The sequence below is a fragment of the Sugiyamaella lignohabitans genome, chromosome B (assembly GCF_001640025.1).
Source record: "Sugiyamaella lignohabitans strain CBS 10342 chromosome B, complete sequence".
Lineage (NCBI taxonomy): Eukaryota > Fungi > Ascomycota > Dipodascomycetes > Dipodascales > Trichomonascaceae > Sugiyamaella > Sugiyamaella lignohabitans.
The window spans coordinates 124,038-136,742 of record NC_031674.1 but is presented as its reverse complement, the minus strand read 5'-3'; the positions used below and the strand labels follow the sequence as shown (position 1 = coordinate 136,742).

The 12,705-nt window shown below is 42.0% G+C and overlaps 4 protein-coding genes across 4 annotated transcripts; 2 read left to right on the top strand and 2 right to left on the bottom strand.

The window, feature by feature from the left end:
- Positions 1–547: 547 nt before the first annotated feature.
- On the top strand, positions 548–2,242 carry TRP1 (phosphoribosylanthranilate isomerase TRP1; the record flags this gene model as incomplete). Its single annotated transcript, XM_018878939.1, has 1 exon — positions 548–2,242. One exon carries the CDS (start codon positions 548–550, stop codon positions 2,240–2,242), a length of 1,695 nt encoding a protein of 564 aa, XP_018736902.1.
- Positions 2,243–3,126: 884 nt separating this feature from the next.
- Positions 3,127–3,975, bottom strand: IPP1 (inorganic diphosphatase IPP1; the record flags this gene model as incomplete). The annotated part of the gene is made up of 1 exon (XM_018878938.1): positions 3,127–3,975. The coding sequence occupies one exon, from the start codon at positions 3,973–3,975 to the stop codon at positions 3,127–3,129; it is 849 nt and encodes a 282-aa protein (XP_018736901.1).
- A 463-nt stretch (positions 3,976–4,438) lies between these two features.
- RSN1 (Rsn1p) lies at positions 4,439–7,078 on the bottom strand (the record flags this gene model as incomplete). Its single annotated transcript, XM_018878937.1, has 1 exon — positions 4,439–7,078. The coding sequence occupies one exon, from the start codon at positions 7,076–7,078 to the stop codon at positions 4,439–4,441; it is 2,640 nt and encodes an 879-aa protein (XP_018736900.1).
- Positions 7,079–10,898: 3,820 nt separating this feature from the next.
- Positions 10,899–12,125, top strand: PPH3 (phosphoprotein phosphatase PP4 catalytic subunit PPH3; the record flags this gene model as incomplete). Its single annotated transcript, XM_018878936.1, has 1 exon — positions 10,899–12,125. One exon carries the CDS (start codon positions 10,899–10,901, stop codon positions 12,123–12,125), a length of 1,227 nt encoding a protein of 408 aa, XP_018736899.1.
- Between the last annotated feature and the right edge of the window lie 580 nt (positions 12,126–12,705).

The following is a 12,705-nucleotide window of genomic DNA, read 5'->3' as shown; positions in this document are numbered from 1 at the left end:
GCATCTGTCACCAGTTTGGCGCGCGCATGACAGATCTGTCGGTCGGAATTAACATTAACTACTTTTTGGCCGATTGCTCCGACCTAGACTACTGGAGATAAAACTATTTAAGAAGAATAAAGGAACAAATTTCGATATTTGGTATACCAGTGAAGTCAGGTGGAATAGGCAGCCCAAATTTGAGTTGGTAAGTGTTTCCGAGGTAGTGGGCAAGCAGTCTGCTTTTTCAGTCTAGGCCCTAATCAGCAAATTTCTGAAGTTTTAATTGTGACATAGATCACATCACTAGACGCACGATAACCTTGAGGTCAGCCTCAGTGTATATTTATAGGCAACTTATTTTCTTCGATTTGGCTTTTTTTGTTATCAAGGAAAATTTTTGTCTGAGGTTTTTTTTTCTTGAATACTTGGTTTGATTGAAGAATCATTTCAATTTCGGAGTTGAAACGTGCAGTATTTGACTCATTTTAACCTAACTGGTTTTTTTTATTTTTTTTTTAGTTTACAAAACTTGTACAACACCTAAACAAACTGAATTATACAGAACATGGCAGATATTGCAATCTTTAATGACAAAGCTAGATGCCCTGTCGACGAGCAACGGAGAATCTTTTCCCAGAGTCGGAATTGTACTCCGTCAAGTCCGTTTATTGTCGGCCATTTAAATCATTCCCATACTGAGCCGGACGACTTCATTCAATTCTCTCAAATAGGTGCATCAGTACTTGTCAACTGTTCGGGGATCACCCTTCATAATCTAGCAGCCAGAAACGCTATTAATAGATTAGCGGTGCGACCTCTCTTGCTATGGGCCAGCGAGTCTGATAAGACTCAGGAATATATAGTTGGTGAAGAAGTTGAAGCGGCAGTCACTGGGTCGGATGGAATTTTATATCATTCTAGCGATTTATTCAGAAATGACAACCCTGAAACTATTGACTTTGCAGTGAGTAAATTCCAACAATGCAAGGCCCAGGCACTGTCATCGATAGTTACAATCGAAAACCACAATCACCTAACGGCATTCTTATCTTTACCCATTAAACCGACTGCAGTCTTCACCTTTGATGATAAAGAGCTTGCTGCTAGTGTTTCTTCAGCACTTCAGGGTTCGGTCGCCCATGTACATTTACAAACGATAACGGACCAAAATCCTTATAATCCATCGAATAACAATTTTTCAGCGATCTTCATTGAAGATGTTCAAAATATCCCTAAGATGGACGCCCATTTGGTTCAAGTACCAACGCATAGCTCATCAAAGTCGGCCAAATCAACTATTTCAACAAGCATTACTCCTAGCAGTTCGGACAATTCACCACTGGTCAAAGTATGTGGTATTAAAACCGTAGAAGCTGCTATTAAAGCTCTTGAATCTGGGGCCGACATGATTGGAATGATTTTAGTACCGGGGAGAAGTCGTACCGTAGACTTCCAAGACGCCAAAAAGATATCTGATGCTGTTCATAACTATGGTCGGGCCCCTGCTATACTACCCTCACCGTCACCGGTGTCACAAACATCACAGCCTTCTAGACGGTTATCAGTGATATCCAGCACCACATCTCTATTCCAAAAGGCAACTCATCTATCAAACAAAGATACATCATCGTTGCCAAATTCCCTTAATTCGTCCTCTTCTACGTCAATCTCACAGCATCCTGGTAGTCCAATAAGTCGCCGAGGTTCCACTCAGACTCTACTGCCACCGTGGCCCTCATTAACAAATATTCCATCAGGTGCAAGCGTTTTCGAGGTGAATAGTCGGATTGTTCGTGCCAAGACGAAGCGCAGGCCGGCAATTGTTGGTGTATTCCAGAACCAGCCTCTGGAAACCATTTTATCACTACAACATGAATTGGACCTAGATTATGTTCAGCTTCATGGAGATGAGCCGCTTGAATGGTGTAGAATAATCCCCGTTCCAGTTATTAAGCGGTTCACTCCCAACACAGACGGATTTGCAAACAGTTCTCTCGTCGGATACCATTATATATCACTCCTTGACGGAGAAATTGGAGGCGAGGGAAAACTTGTTGATTGGTCGTCTGCAAAAAGTCAGGTAGCCCTTGGTGCTAGATTTATTCTTGCTGGTGGATTGAATGAGAGTAATGTGGCTAGCGCCCTACAGACTGAAGGTGTGTTTGGTGTTGATGTGAGTGGTGGTGTTGAAACTGCTGGTACTAAGGACTTGAATAAAATAGAGCGATTTGTCAAGACAGCCAAAGCAGTCAACCTATAAAGCTACCTCCACGATGACACCTATTTATCATGATTATAAGTTGCAATTGCTCGGCCTTAGTCAGGCTGACAAAGATGCCCCAGTCAAGTGCAACATTTAAGTAATCAAATCAGCCAAAAGCTGGTGGCTAATTTTGCCACCTCTAAAAAGCCTTCTTGCCTCCCCGGATAGTGTCGGAACGTGCCGAACCGTTATCAACTTATGGCCGTACTGTCAGGTCAGTGTACTGTATACCTATTTAAGCAATGCTATAGAAGATCGTCATCTATATATAAAGTTAGCCGTTACTGCTACAAGATCGAGGACAATTGTATAGTAAACTAACAATGGCAATTACTGAAATCGCTCTTTTCAAGTGGAAGAAAGAAGTGTCTGCTTCTACTATCTCAGAGTGAGTATAGAGCATCACAGAGTGACACAATCGAAGGCTAACTAATAAAAGTTTAGAGTCGAGACTTGCTGGGTTGCAGAAAACCTGCTTAGACAAGTCCGGTAACACGTATATTACCAAAATCCGCACCGGTCCAAATATCATTCCTTCTCCAATTGATGGCGAAACTGACTTCATTTTGGCCCTCGATTTTGAAACTAAAGAAGCTTTAGATTACTACTTAAATGCGGATCCTGTCCATGTGAAATTCGTAAGTGATGTTAAACCATCGATTGAGAAGGTGACCACTGTTGCTGTTGAGTTTTAAGCAAATTGTCTACGATAATTTAAGAATTATCTGGCCCATATATATGTAGTCGTTTTTGTTATTTTGTATTCTTAAAGAGCCCACATTACACAAAGACAGATCAAATTAAATTGACACTTTATTTTTATTTTATTTAGACCCATGTCAAGTCAAACCATATATACGAATAATATACCCACAAACTTTTTAGACAGAGGCACCAGCAATGAAGAACCACTTGTCAATAGAAGCGTCAATAGGAGCAGGAGGCAAGTTTTCACCAGTAGCGACGGCGGAAGCAGCCTCAGACTCGGCAGTGGACAACTCAATTCCCTTGGGGTCGACCTTACCGGCAACAAGCTTCTCCCAGGCTTCAGCACACTCACGGATCACATCCTCAGCGTACTTCTTGTTCTTGCACTCACCAGAGAAAGCAAATTGGTTCTCAGGCTTTCCGTCAGGAATTTTGTAGATACGGAACCACTCATTGGTAGCACGGAGCAAGCCAGGGAAGTTCTTCTCAACATCTTCAATGTCATTGACCTTGGAAGCATGAGGATCCTTGACATCAATAGCAATAATCTTCCAGTCAGTCTCACCTTCATCAAGAAGAGCCATGACACCAAGAACCTTGACTTGCTTGATTTGTCCAGTGTAGCCAACAGCCTCACCAATCTCACAAACGTCCAATGGATCATTGTCACCAACAGCCTTGGTCTCAGGGTGAGTGAAGTTAGGGTCTTCCCAAGTTTGAGGGAAAGCACCGTAGTTGTGAATGTAACCCTTGTGAGGGAAACAGTTTCTAACGAAACGAAGCTTGCCCTTCTTGGTGTCTTGAACAATAGGGTTAAGAGGAAGCTCCTTGGAGATCTCCATCTTAGCATTAGTCCAACGAGGAACCTCAACAATCATGTTAAGAATAGTCTTCTCAGCATTGGCGTAAAGAGGGACATCGTGGAAAGCAGAGATGGGCTTGCCATCCTTTTCAATGTAGACCTTGTGCTCAAGAGTGTTTTGAGCACCAATTTTGCGGATACCGTAAGGAGAGGTAGACATGGTAGAAGTATTTGATTGTTTTAAATGACTCTGGACCAGTTGCAATCGATCAGGAATGTTCATAAGAAAGATCTGATTCGAGGGAAAGGGAGATGTAACAAGTAGGCATCCTGTATGACTGGTTGCCCTGCAAAGGGAGATTCGTGCAGAACGCCAAAGAATGTTGAGTGAGGTTACAGTTGCAATTGCAGTTGGGACTGGTCGGTCCGTCGGTCACCTAACCCTAGACAAAAACTGGCCTCGGGCTACTGGAACTGTTTTCGACGACTAAAAAATATATGACGCGTCAAACTATGCAGATGTAACCACAATTATCGAAATAGCTTTACGACAGCCCGGAGATACACTCGGGGAGATATATAATTAAATATTTTATTAAAGCCTGAAGCGAAAATTATTACAAAAGCACTATATCTGTACTAAACAACAACAATAATAAAGACAAGAATAAAGAAGCATTAAATTAATAATTAGGAGGTTGAGTCCAGATAGGAACCTCACTAATAGATGAAGTAAAACCAAATTTACTCTTCTTCTTGGTTTCGTCAATATCAAACCAAGTACCGTCGTCGGATACATTAACATCCCGCTCACGCAAGCTTTGGACTTGTGCAGCAGACAATCCCCAAGGATCACGAGGGATCCATACGACGGGGTTGGGTGCATTCGCAGCAGGGTGATTATAAGCCACAGACTCTTCCTCATCAGACAAAGGAGCCTGAGGTTCGTGGAAAACAGGGGCATTCAACAACTCTTGGTTAAGAACCTCGGGTGTAAGATAAAGGTGAGGCTTGAAGAATCGAGCAATTGTACCGCCACTAGGAATGGGGCCATACTTTGTACGACCAGCTTCAACCTGAGATTGGTTAACAATTGGCGCATTGCTGGGCTCATTGGTCAAAGGATAACTTGAAGGGTGTGCATCATTGTGGTTCTTCTCAAATGAAGTATCAGGGCTGGGGATAACACTGCCAGCACTGCTGCGCGAATACTTTCTGTTATCATCTCTGGCCTCAGCTCTAAGTAAACTTCTAGGCAATTGGAAGAGCAATGGGCTAAATGCACTTTTCAACGACAAGTTAACGAAAACCGTGAAGCCGAGGAAAATAGCCTGTAACACAAGTGGTCCCCAAGACTTAGCAAGCAAGAAGAGACCAAGCAAACAAACTTCAGCAATGTAGAGACCCGTAAAAGTTTGCAGAATGGCACGAGCATAGTAAATACCACGACCATCAGAAGGACTCTTGACAAACATCAAATTGTGCAAATAGGCCAAGTAAATCAAACCAAAGGTAATACCAGAAAAAGCTAACAACAACGGCGAAATGATAGAATAGGTAATTGTAATAACAGCCAAGTTAGTATAAACTGGGAAAACAGTACCCCATCCTAGACTGCCGATAACATTGTTTCTGTTCCACTTCTTACGAGGAGTACCGTCCAAAATAAATCCAAGAACATAGAAGAGAATGAGCGACACAATTTGCAAAAGCATGCTACCACATGCAGTGAAACCCTGAAGCATGAAATAGGCAATGTAGAAGTTTGACGCTTTAGGCAAATTTGTGGCCAACAAACTCATAGCAGAACTAGGATCCTCAATGATCTGAACCACCACAGCACTTGCACCGGAAGCGATGGTTGTAACGAGGAATACTTGAACAACTTGGAATCCAAAGTAAGCGTTTTGAGTATAATACTCAACTCTAGATTTAGAGGGATTACCGGCAAGCTTACCCATCAAACGGATAAAGATGGGTAACAGCATCATCAAAACAGCAAGTAAAATGGTAGGCAAAAGACCAGTAACAAGACCCATTAAAGGCTTGGGGAGGTTATTCAAGAAATCCAACCAAGGCAGCTTTTTTTCCAGGGCTTTGATATTTGAAAGAGCACCAACGAATGCAACAGGAATGGACCAGAAAATGATAAGGGCACAAATAATAGCAGTGGTACCGAGCTCCTTGATGAGCCTCTCCCACCACTTGAGTCGCAAGTTAGACCAGATAACATCGTCAGGGGTGATACCGATATATCTGGGAGCCATGTGAAGAGCCTGTTGATGAGCCAATGATTGATAGCCCAATTCAGCTTGTTCCTGAGTGTGGAAAGTGATAAAAGCAGAATTGAGACTGGGGAGCGAGGTATATTTGGATTGAAGTTGTTCAATTTCAGTATTGACCTCCTGCAGTTCCTGGGAATCGTGGTCAATTGTATCAACCTTCTTACCAATTATCGGCTTGAGACGACGAGTAGGACGCTTCTTCTGAGGAACATATACGTCGATGTCTTCACCCTCAATTGGACTGGCCCCTTTCTTCTCAGATTTGAGACGGTTGGAGACGGCCTTCTTGAGCAAAGAAACTTCAGCACTTTCAATATTACCAGCCAGCTTACCACGTTGCTTGACCTTTTTAGCAAGATCTTTAGCATTCTTGTTGATAAAAACAAACTTGACACCTTCAAAAAGATTGGCAAGCTTAGACGAATTCATGTATTCATCAGGGAGAGTGGTAAGGAGAATAGTTCTCGAAGAGACCAAGTTTGAGTAAGCTGGTGAAGTCAAAACAGATTGGCGGACAGCAACATAGTACTGCAATTCACGATACAGTGAGAAAAGAATGAAACCAAAGAACAAATATCCAATGAAGACATGGGCAAAATATCTGTTCTTATTTCTGACATTAACAAAAGATAAGATATCGAAGCCAGAGTTTGAGACACCTTGAGGGGTACCACCACCAGTGGCATTAACAGCAAGCAGTACTGGATATACCAAAATAATGCCAACAAGACAAATGAAAAAGATTAATCGCAAATATCTCAAAAAGAAGTAGCCATCCAAGCCAGCATCACGGAGAATTTCAGAATCTGGTCTAGAAAGCAAATCTCTAAACCATACAAAATTTCCAGTAGCCAAAGGTCGTGGTCTGCTTGAATCAGGCACCGTCTTGGCTATAACTCGTGGTTGATAAACATTTTTGTGTCTTGGTCGCAAAATCAGAAAAGCTGTTACGAAAATTACGAAAACGGCTATATTGAAAACTGCAGTAGTTCCAATAGTGGAGCCGGACGAAGTACTACTGCTACTACTTCCTCCCATTGTGAGTGCTTCTGGTAGTGTTAGATTCATTTTAAATTCGTAAAAAAATATGACCCCCCAGAATAATCAGAACGAAGGAACAAGCTGGTACTAGATATCGGTAAGTGGCCGTAAATGGCGGGTTTTTATTCGAAGTTGCGAGAGTGCCAGAATAATATTTTCGCTTATATTAGTCTGTCCTGTATATTATCGAACTTATTGCAAATCACGGCATAGAAAAATAATGGCATCTAACTTGATACCGGTTCCCCAATAAACAAACTAGCGTTTTAACGATATGGATTTCAAGAGTGGGTTTAAAGAGACGAAACTCCGGGCAATTATAGCCAGTCTCTTCCATTTAAAGTTCATCAATTTCGAATTTTCTTATCGTATAAAGTTTTCAGCGCCAATGATGGCTGTACTCTCGCCGCAATACGTCAGCCTACGATAACACTGTCTCATGTTGCTTTGCCATTGCGTTGATAATAATATTTTTACGACGAACCGTCGTTTCTACGATCGCCAAGGCCACATTCATCTTGCTTAATATTTTTTAGGCACCTAACTTAATATCTAGCCACTTTTCCCTTCGTTCTAAATAATCAGATTACGGTTGTTTACTGAAACATCGACCGTGTAGCAGAACATCTCCTTATTTCACCTCCGCCAATTTAGTTGAGATTCATATCCAGTAAAATACTCACTTTATTCGACCTAATTTACAAATAAAAAGTACACAATCGGGCCAGAATCAAATCCTAAACTGAAAAAATGTTATTCTCAATCTCGGGCACCGATTTATTTATATAGAAAATCTTCCCCCTAATCTGATAGCAGCGCATGTGCGACCAGTTGCCAGAGTAGTAATTCCTTTTTATGTTTACTCGCAGTCTCCCCTGCTCATCATCGGCAGCCGCTATGCATCTTCTATAGCTTTGGTGCCCCAGATGCATCCACCTGATCTGCATTGTTCTGGATCCTGCACGGGGACGACTCACCCCAACCCATAGTAAAAGTAACGACTGCCTCGGATAAATGAATTTCGTAGAGATTAAAAGGCGATAACAGTGATTAAGCTAACTGAGAACAGAAAGAGTCTTGCCCCAGTACGAGCGGGTGTCGGAATTGTGAGCCTTAGATGTTCATCATGGCAAATCTCGATTATATTGTGAATTTTGATGAGATTGACGTCCGTCCATTTTTTAGGAAATTAAATACCGCTACAGGAAAATATTATCATCGAGCAAGGAAAGTATTGTAATCATCAGGCACACAGCGATCTTAATTGCATTTCGAGGTTAGGTGCTACTAAACGTAGTCGAAATAATATGTACATTTGAAGCAGAGGTATGCAGCTATAGAATGACAATCTCTGTAATAGGGGCCAACAGAATCATCGTTTCCTGAAAAAAATTTGAAGTATAATTGGCAATTAGTTAACTGAGTTGACTTGGGATATTAATGTGGTGCTTCTGGTCGATATCTATCTTTTTCATACCTCAGAACTTGTTAAGATATTCAACTCAGCCAATGCTCGTAATACTTCGGAATTGGATTGCTTTGGTCTGTGGTGAAACTAGCAAAGGTTCGGACGCGTACTTCTGGGCAGTCTTTCCGCCGTGATTTTAGAATGATATTCAATGATCCTAAGCCGCCTTAAGCAATGATGGGGTCCCCCCAGTATTTACGTCAGAGTCTAACACTTGCCCAGTGATTTTTTCAAGTTTGCTCTCCGCCTTCTCACCGGTAGATCAGACTTTAGCTTCTTAGAACTAAGGTTTCTTGAAGATAACCCTGATCCCTTTTCACTTCTGAAATAATTTCCAATTGTAAGCCAAGTTACCTGGTAGCTCACGCTTGTTGCGCCTCGGATCGAAAACATCTTCCCCTGAATCGTTTGAAACTGGCAGTCGGAAATCGGCTCTGCATGCAACATGCCGCAGTCATTGTAGAACGCCCTAATGCAGTCATTCATGTACCAATCTGTGAGATTTAGTTTTGGTCACAGACCGCCTCGATACCCGCAAACAGTAATGGTAACCTAAAGAATTTAGCAAAGCATGAACGGCTGTTACAGTGTAGATTGCATGTCATGCCGTCATATCAGATGGCGCCTGCTGGAACAATAGAAATCGGCAAGCAATTTTCTATATTCGGGCCCTACTAAAGTTCAACGAGCTGTAGACAGGGCCCTAGGTTGTATTAAGCCAACAGGGCGAAAGCTGCACATGGATGAAAAGCTCATCCAACAGCATGGAACAACTCACAGAACGTACTAAATATGGGCGCTTGCCTGGATGGGAGTCCTCCGAAGGGCGTCGTCGTGAGGCAGCTCAGCCTCTGTCGTTTTAGAATATTCTAATGCCGTACGAAAGACAGCACCGCAAAAAATATATCGAGGGCTTATAATCGCTAGAACATAATTTAGGACGGAGCAAACTTACCGTAAATTATCCCATGGTAGAGGAGCATAGCCATCAATAGCTTACCAGGTGGATTGTCCGATTGACATGAAAGCAATTAGCAAGTTATTGCCGATTTGTTAAGTCCGATCGTTATCAATAGCGTCATGTCGTACATCGTACCCCTGAATGGTACCGAAATGAATGCATTATAAGTCAATTGAGTGTTGCATTGCGCAGCTCAGCAAGAAAAAGTGGGTAATCTTTCAAAACAAATGAATAGGTAATTCAATTATTCATGAATAGGTAATCCAATTATTCGAGTTTTGATGCCTATTAGACCAGGTGTAGTTGTGATAGTACTAAAGTGGGTATGTGGCAGGTTTATTTGTCGCAACCTCGGGATCTATTCGAGAACGTAGAAGCTCGAATCCACAAATGGAAATTTGTCAAAGTACTTTATAATGAACCAAGTTGTAACGAATAGATAGATACTTTCGGTCATGTCTCTATAGAAATGAATTTAGTGTCTGTATAACTGGTCGAATCTTCCAGGTTGAAACTGAGCCGTTGCACAATTTTCTACCATCGAAAAAAACTTCGCTTTTTAACAGGATTCTCAACTTAGATGTCTGAAGTCTAACTACCAATTCTTGATGGTATATGATGGATAGTGAGATGTATGTAAACCTCAGAATATAAACTGAAACTGGTAGAAGGAGACAATAGAAGAGAGGGCAGAATATTAATGAATATGATAAGAGTTCCTATTAGATATAACGACTAATTGACACAAAATTTTGATCCGAGATATGCTTCTGATAGGACCATCGCGCTTTTAAGAACATCCTGATGATTTTACAAGCATGGGGTGGTAGTCAACAAATGATGTGGGTTTCTTGATCGCATATTTATTTACGACCTTGAGAGCTTTGACGCAGAACCTCCTTATAGCTCTCTACTGTCTTCGTCAATTTTTCCTAGATAAGGTTGACAAAAGTCTTTCTAAATAGCTGAGGAACTCCCTGGCGGGTCCTAAATTGTTTTCAGCCATTACTTAGAGAAGCATCGCGTGGATATCGTAAGCTGCTATCTCTGGATTGTTGATACCAACCTGATAGACCTCTGGATAACTAGACCACGACAAATATTGCCATCTGTTAGCTACATATAGTGTTTTTGATAGATTTATTGCATCCAGGGAGGTAGCTCAGTATAGTAATGTCAGGGGCAGTTCCAGACCCTTTGACTCATGCAAGATAATGGGTCGTAACCTTGGTATTGGGTTAGGGTGTACTTGTCTGACGCGTGAGATGATACCCACATCTAGATAGTGGTTAGATCGCAGGTAGGAGCCATCAAAAGTTTGAAAAAAAAGCCCTATAAAAGGTAGAAGTACCAGTTGTATTATAAACTGATCTTAAACAGTAGAGAAAATGAGCTTGGTGGACGAAACCATAGAACTTCTCAAGTCTTGTTCACACGTTCCCGAATCGGTTGTGAAACAGCTATGTTACAAAGCACAGGAATTACTGATTGAAGAAGGCAACGTTCAGCTGGTCCATACTCCCGTGACGATATGTGGTGATATTCATGGACAATTTCATGACCTGCTGACCCTGTTCTCTATTGGCGGTGAGTGCCCTACGACAAGCTATCTGTTTCTAGGAGATTTTGTTGATAGAGGGTTCTACTCACTGGAGTCATTTTTGCTATTGCTGTGTCTGAAAGTACGATATCCCGACAGTATAACACTTATAAGAGGAAACCATGAGTCTAGACAAATCACATCTGCTTATGGATTTTATGATGAATGTTTGAGAAAATATGGCTCGGCTTCAGTGTGGCGGCTCTGCTGTAACGTGTTCGATTACCTGTCGTTAAGTGCTCTTGTTGGTGGACCCGGAGGAGTGTTTTGTGTTCATGGAGGCCTTTCTCCAGCTATTCAGAATCTAAATGAGATTCGTCATATCGATCGTAAGCAAGAGGTGCCTCATGATGGGCCCATGTGCGATCTTCTATGGTCTGATCCCGACGATTCACTGGACATGACTAATGAAAATAAGGATGATATTTACGATAACGAACTTAATGAAAATGGCAATGGACATGATGCTGATGAAGAGGATGCTGGTACTAATACAAATTACAGAGTGAATCATGCAGGGAGTGGAAATGGCACTGGTAGCAGTGGCGAGAGTAGTGAAGGGATGAGGAGCGATAGTAACAGTAACGATGAAGATATTTATTCTCCAGTGTCAAGTCCCGATATTGGACTCAATGGTCTATATGACTTATCGAAATCTGGTGGAAACAGATCAACTCTTCAGTCTATGGCCGCTTCATGGGGTGTGTCACCAAGAGGAGCAGGTTATTTATTTGGATCCCTGCCTGTACATCAGTTCAACCATATAAACAACACATCACTAATAGCGAGAGCACATCAACTGGTACTAGAGGGATACAAGGAAATGTTCGATAACCAGCTAGTCACAGTCTGGTCGGCGCCAAATTATTGTTACCGGTGTGGAAATGTCGCAGCTATTCTCAACATTGATGATAACTACGAACGACGATACTCTATTTTCCATGCTCAGGAGGCCGATCAAGGCACAGGCCAAGTAGTCCCGACCAAACGACCAGTTGCGGAATATTTCCTATGATCATTATATTAGAACTTATTTATTTATTTCAGTGCTGATTAAAAAATAGGCTATTCCGCTGGTTACCCCAGATCCCGTAGCAGTTAACAATGGCCACAACGGGCGTGTCTGACGATTTGGTGTTCCAGGATATATTACGGGGTACAGCGGTTAATAGTACGCCCGAAGATATAGTAGTCGCTAAAGGAGTCTGTCTTATCAAATCATCTGCTGATATGCGTGCATGGGGAGAAGATCATAAGGCACCTCCAAATATTGATATGCTCCCGTCCAGGTTAGTCGAATATGTAGCATGCAAGTTAACATTAGCTTGACAAGAACGAGCGTGGGCTTCTGATCGCATATCAGCCACTAATATGCTAGTCATCCACGATAATCATGCTTGCTGGGCAGATGCTGGGTAGCCGTGCATTCCCTACCCCAACCACAGCTTCATATTCTCGGAACGTGAAGTTCGGCCAATCCTGCACTTTATAGCTAACAGGCCATATCTCCAATACCCAAATCAACTCTTATTATACTCAGCCCAAGGCAGTGGTTCCTTGTTTCGATTATTCTCCGGTTCACAAGAAGCATAGCA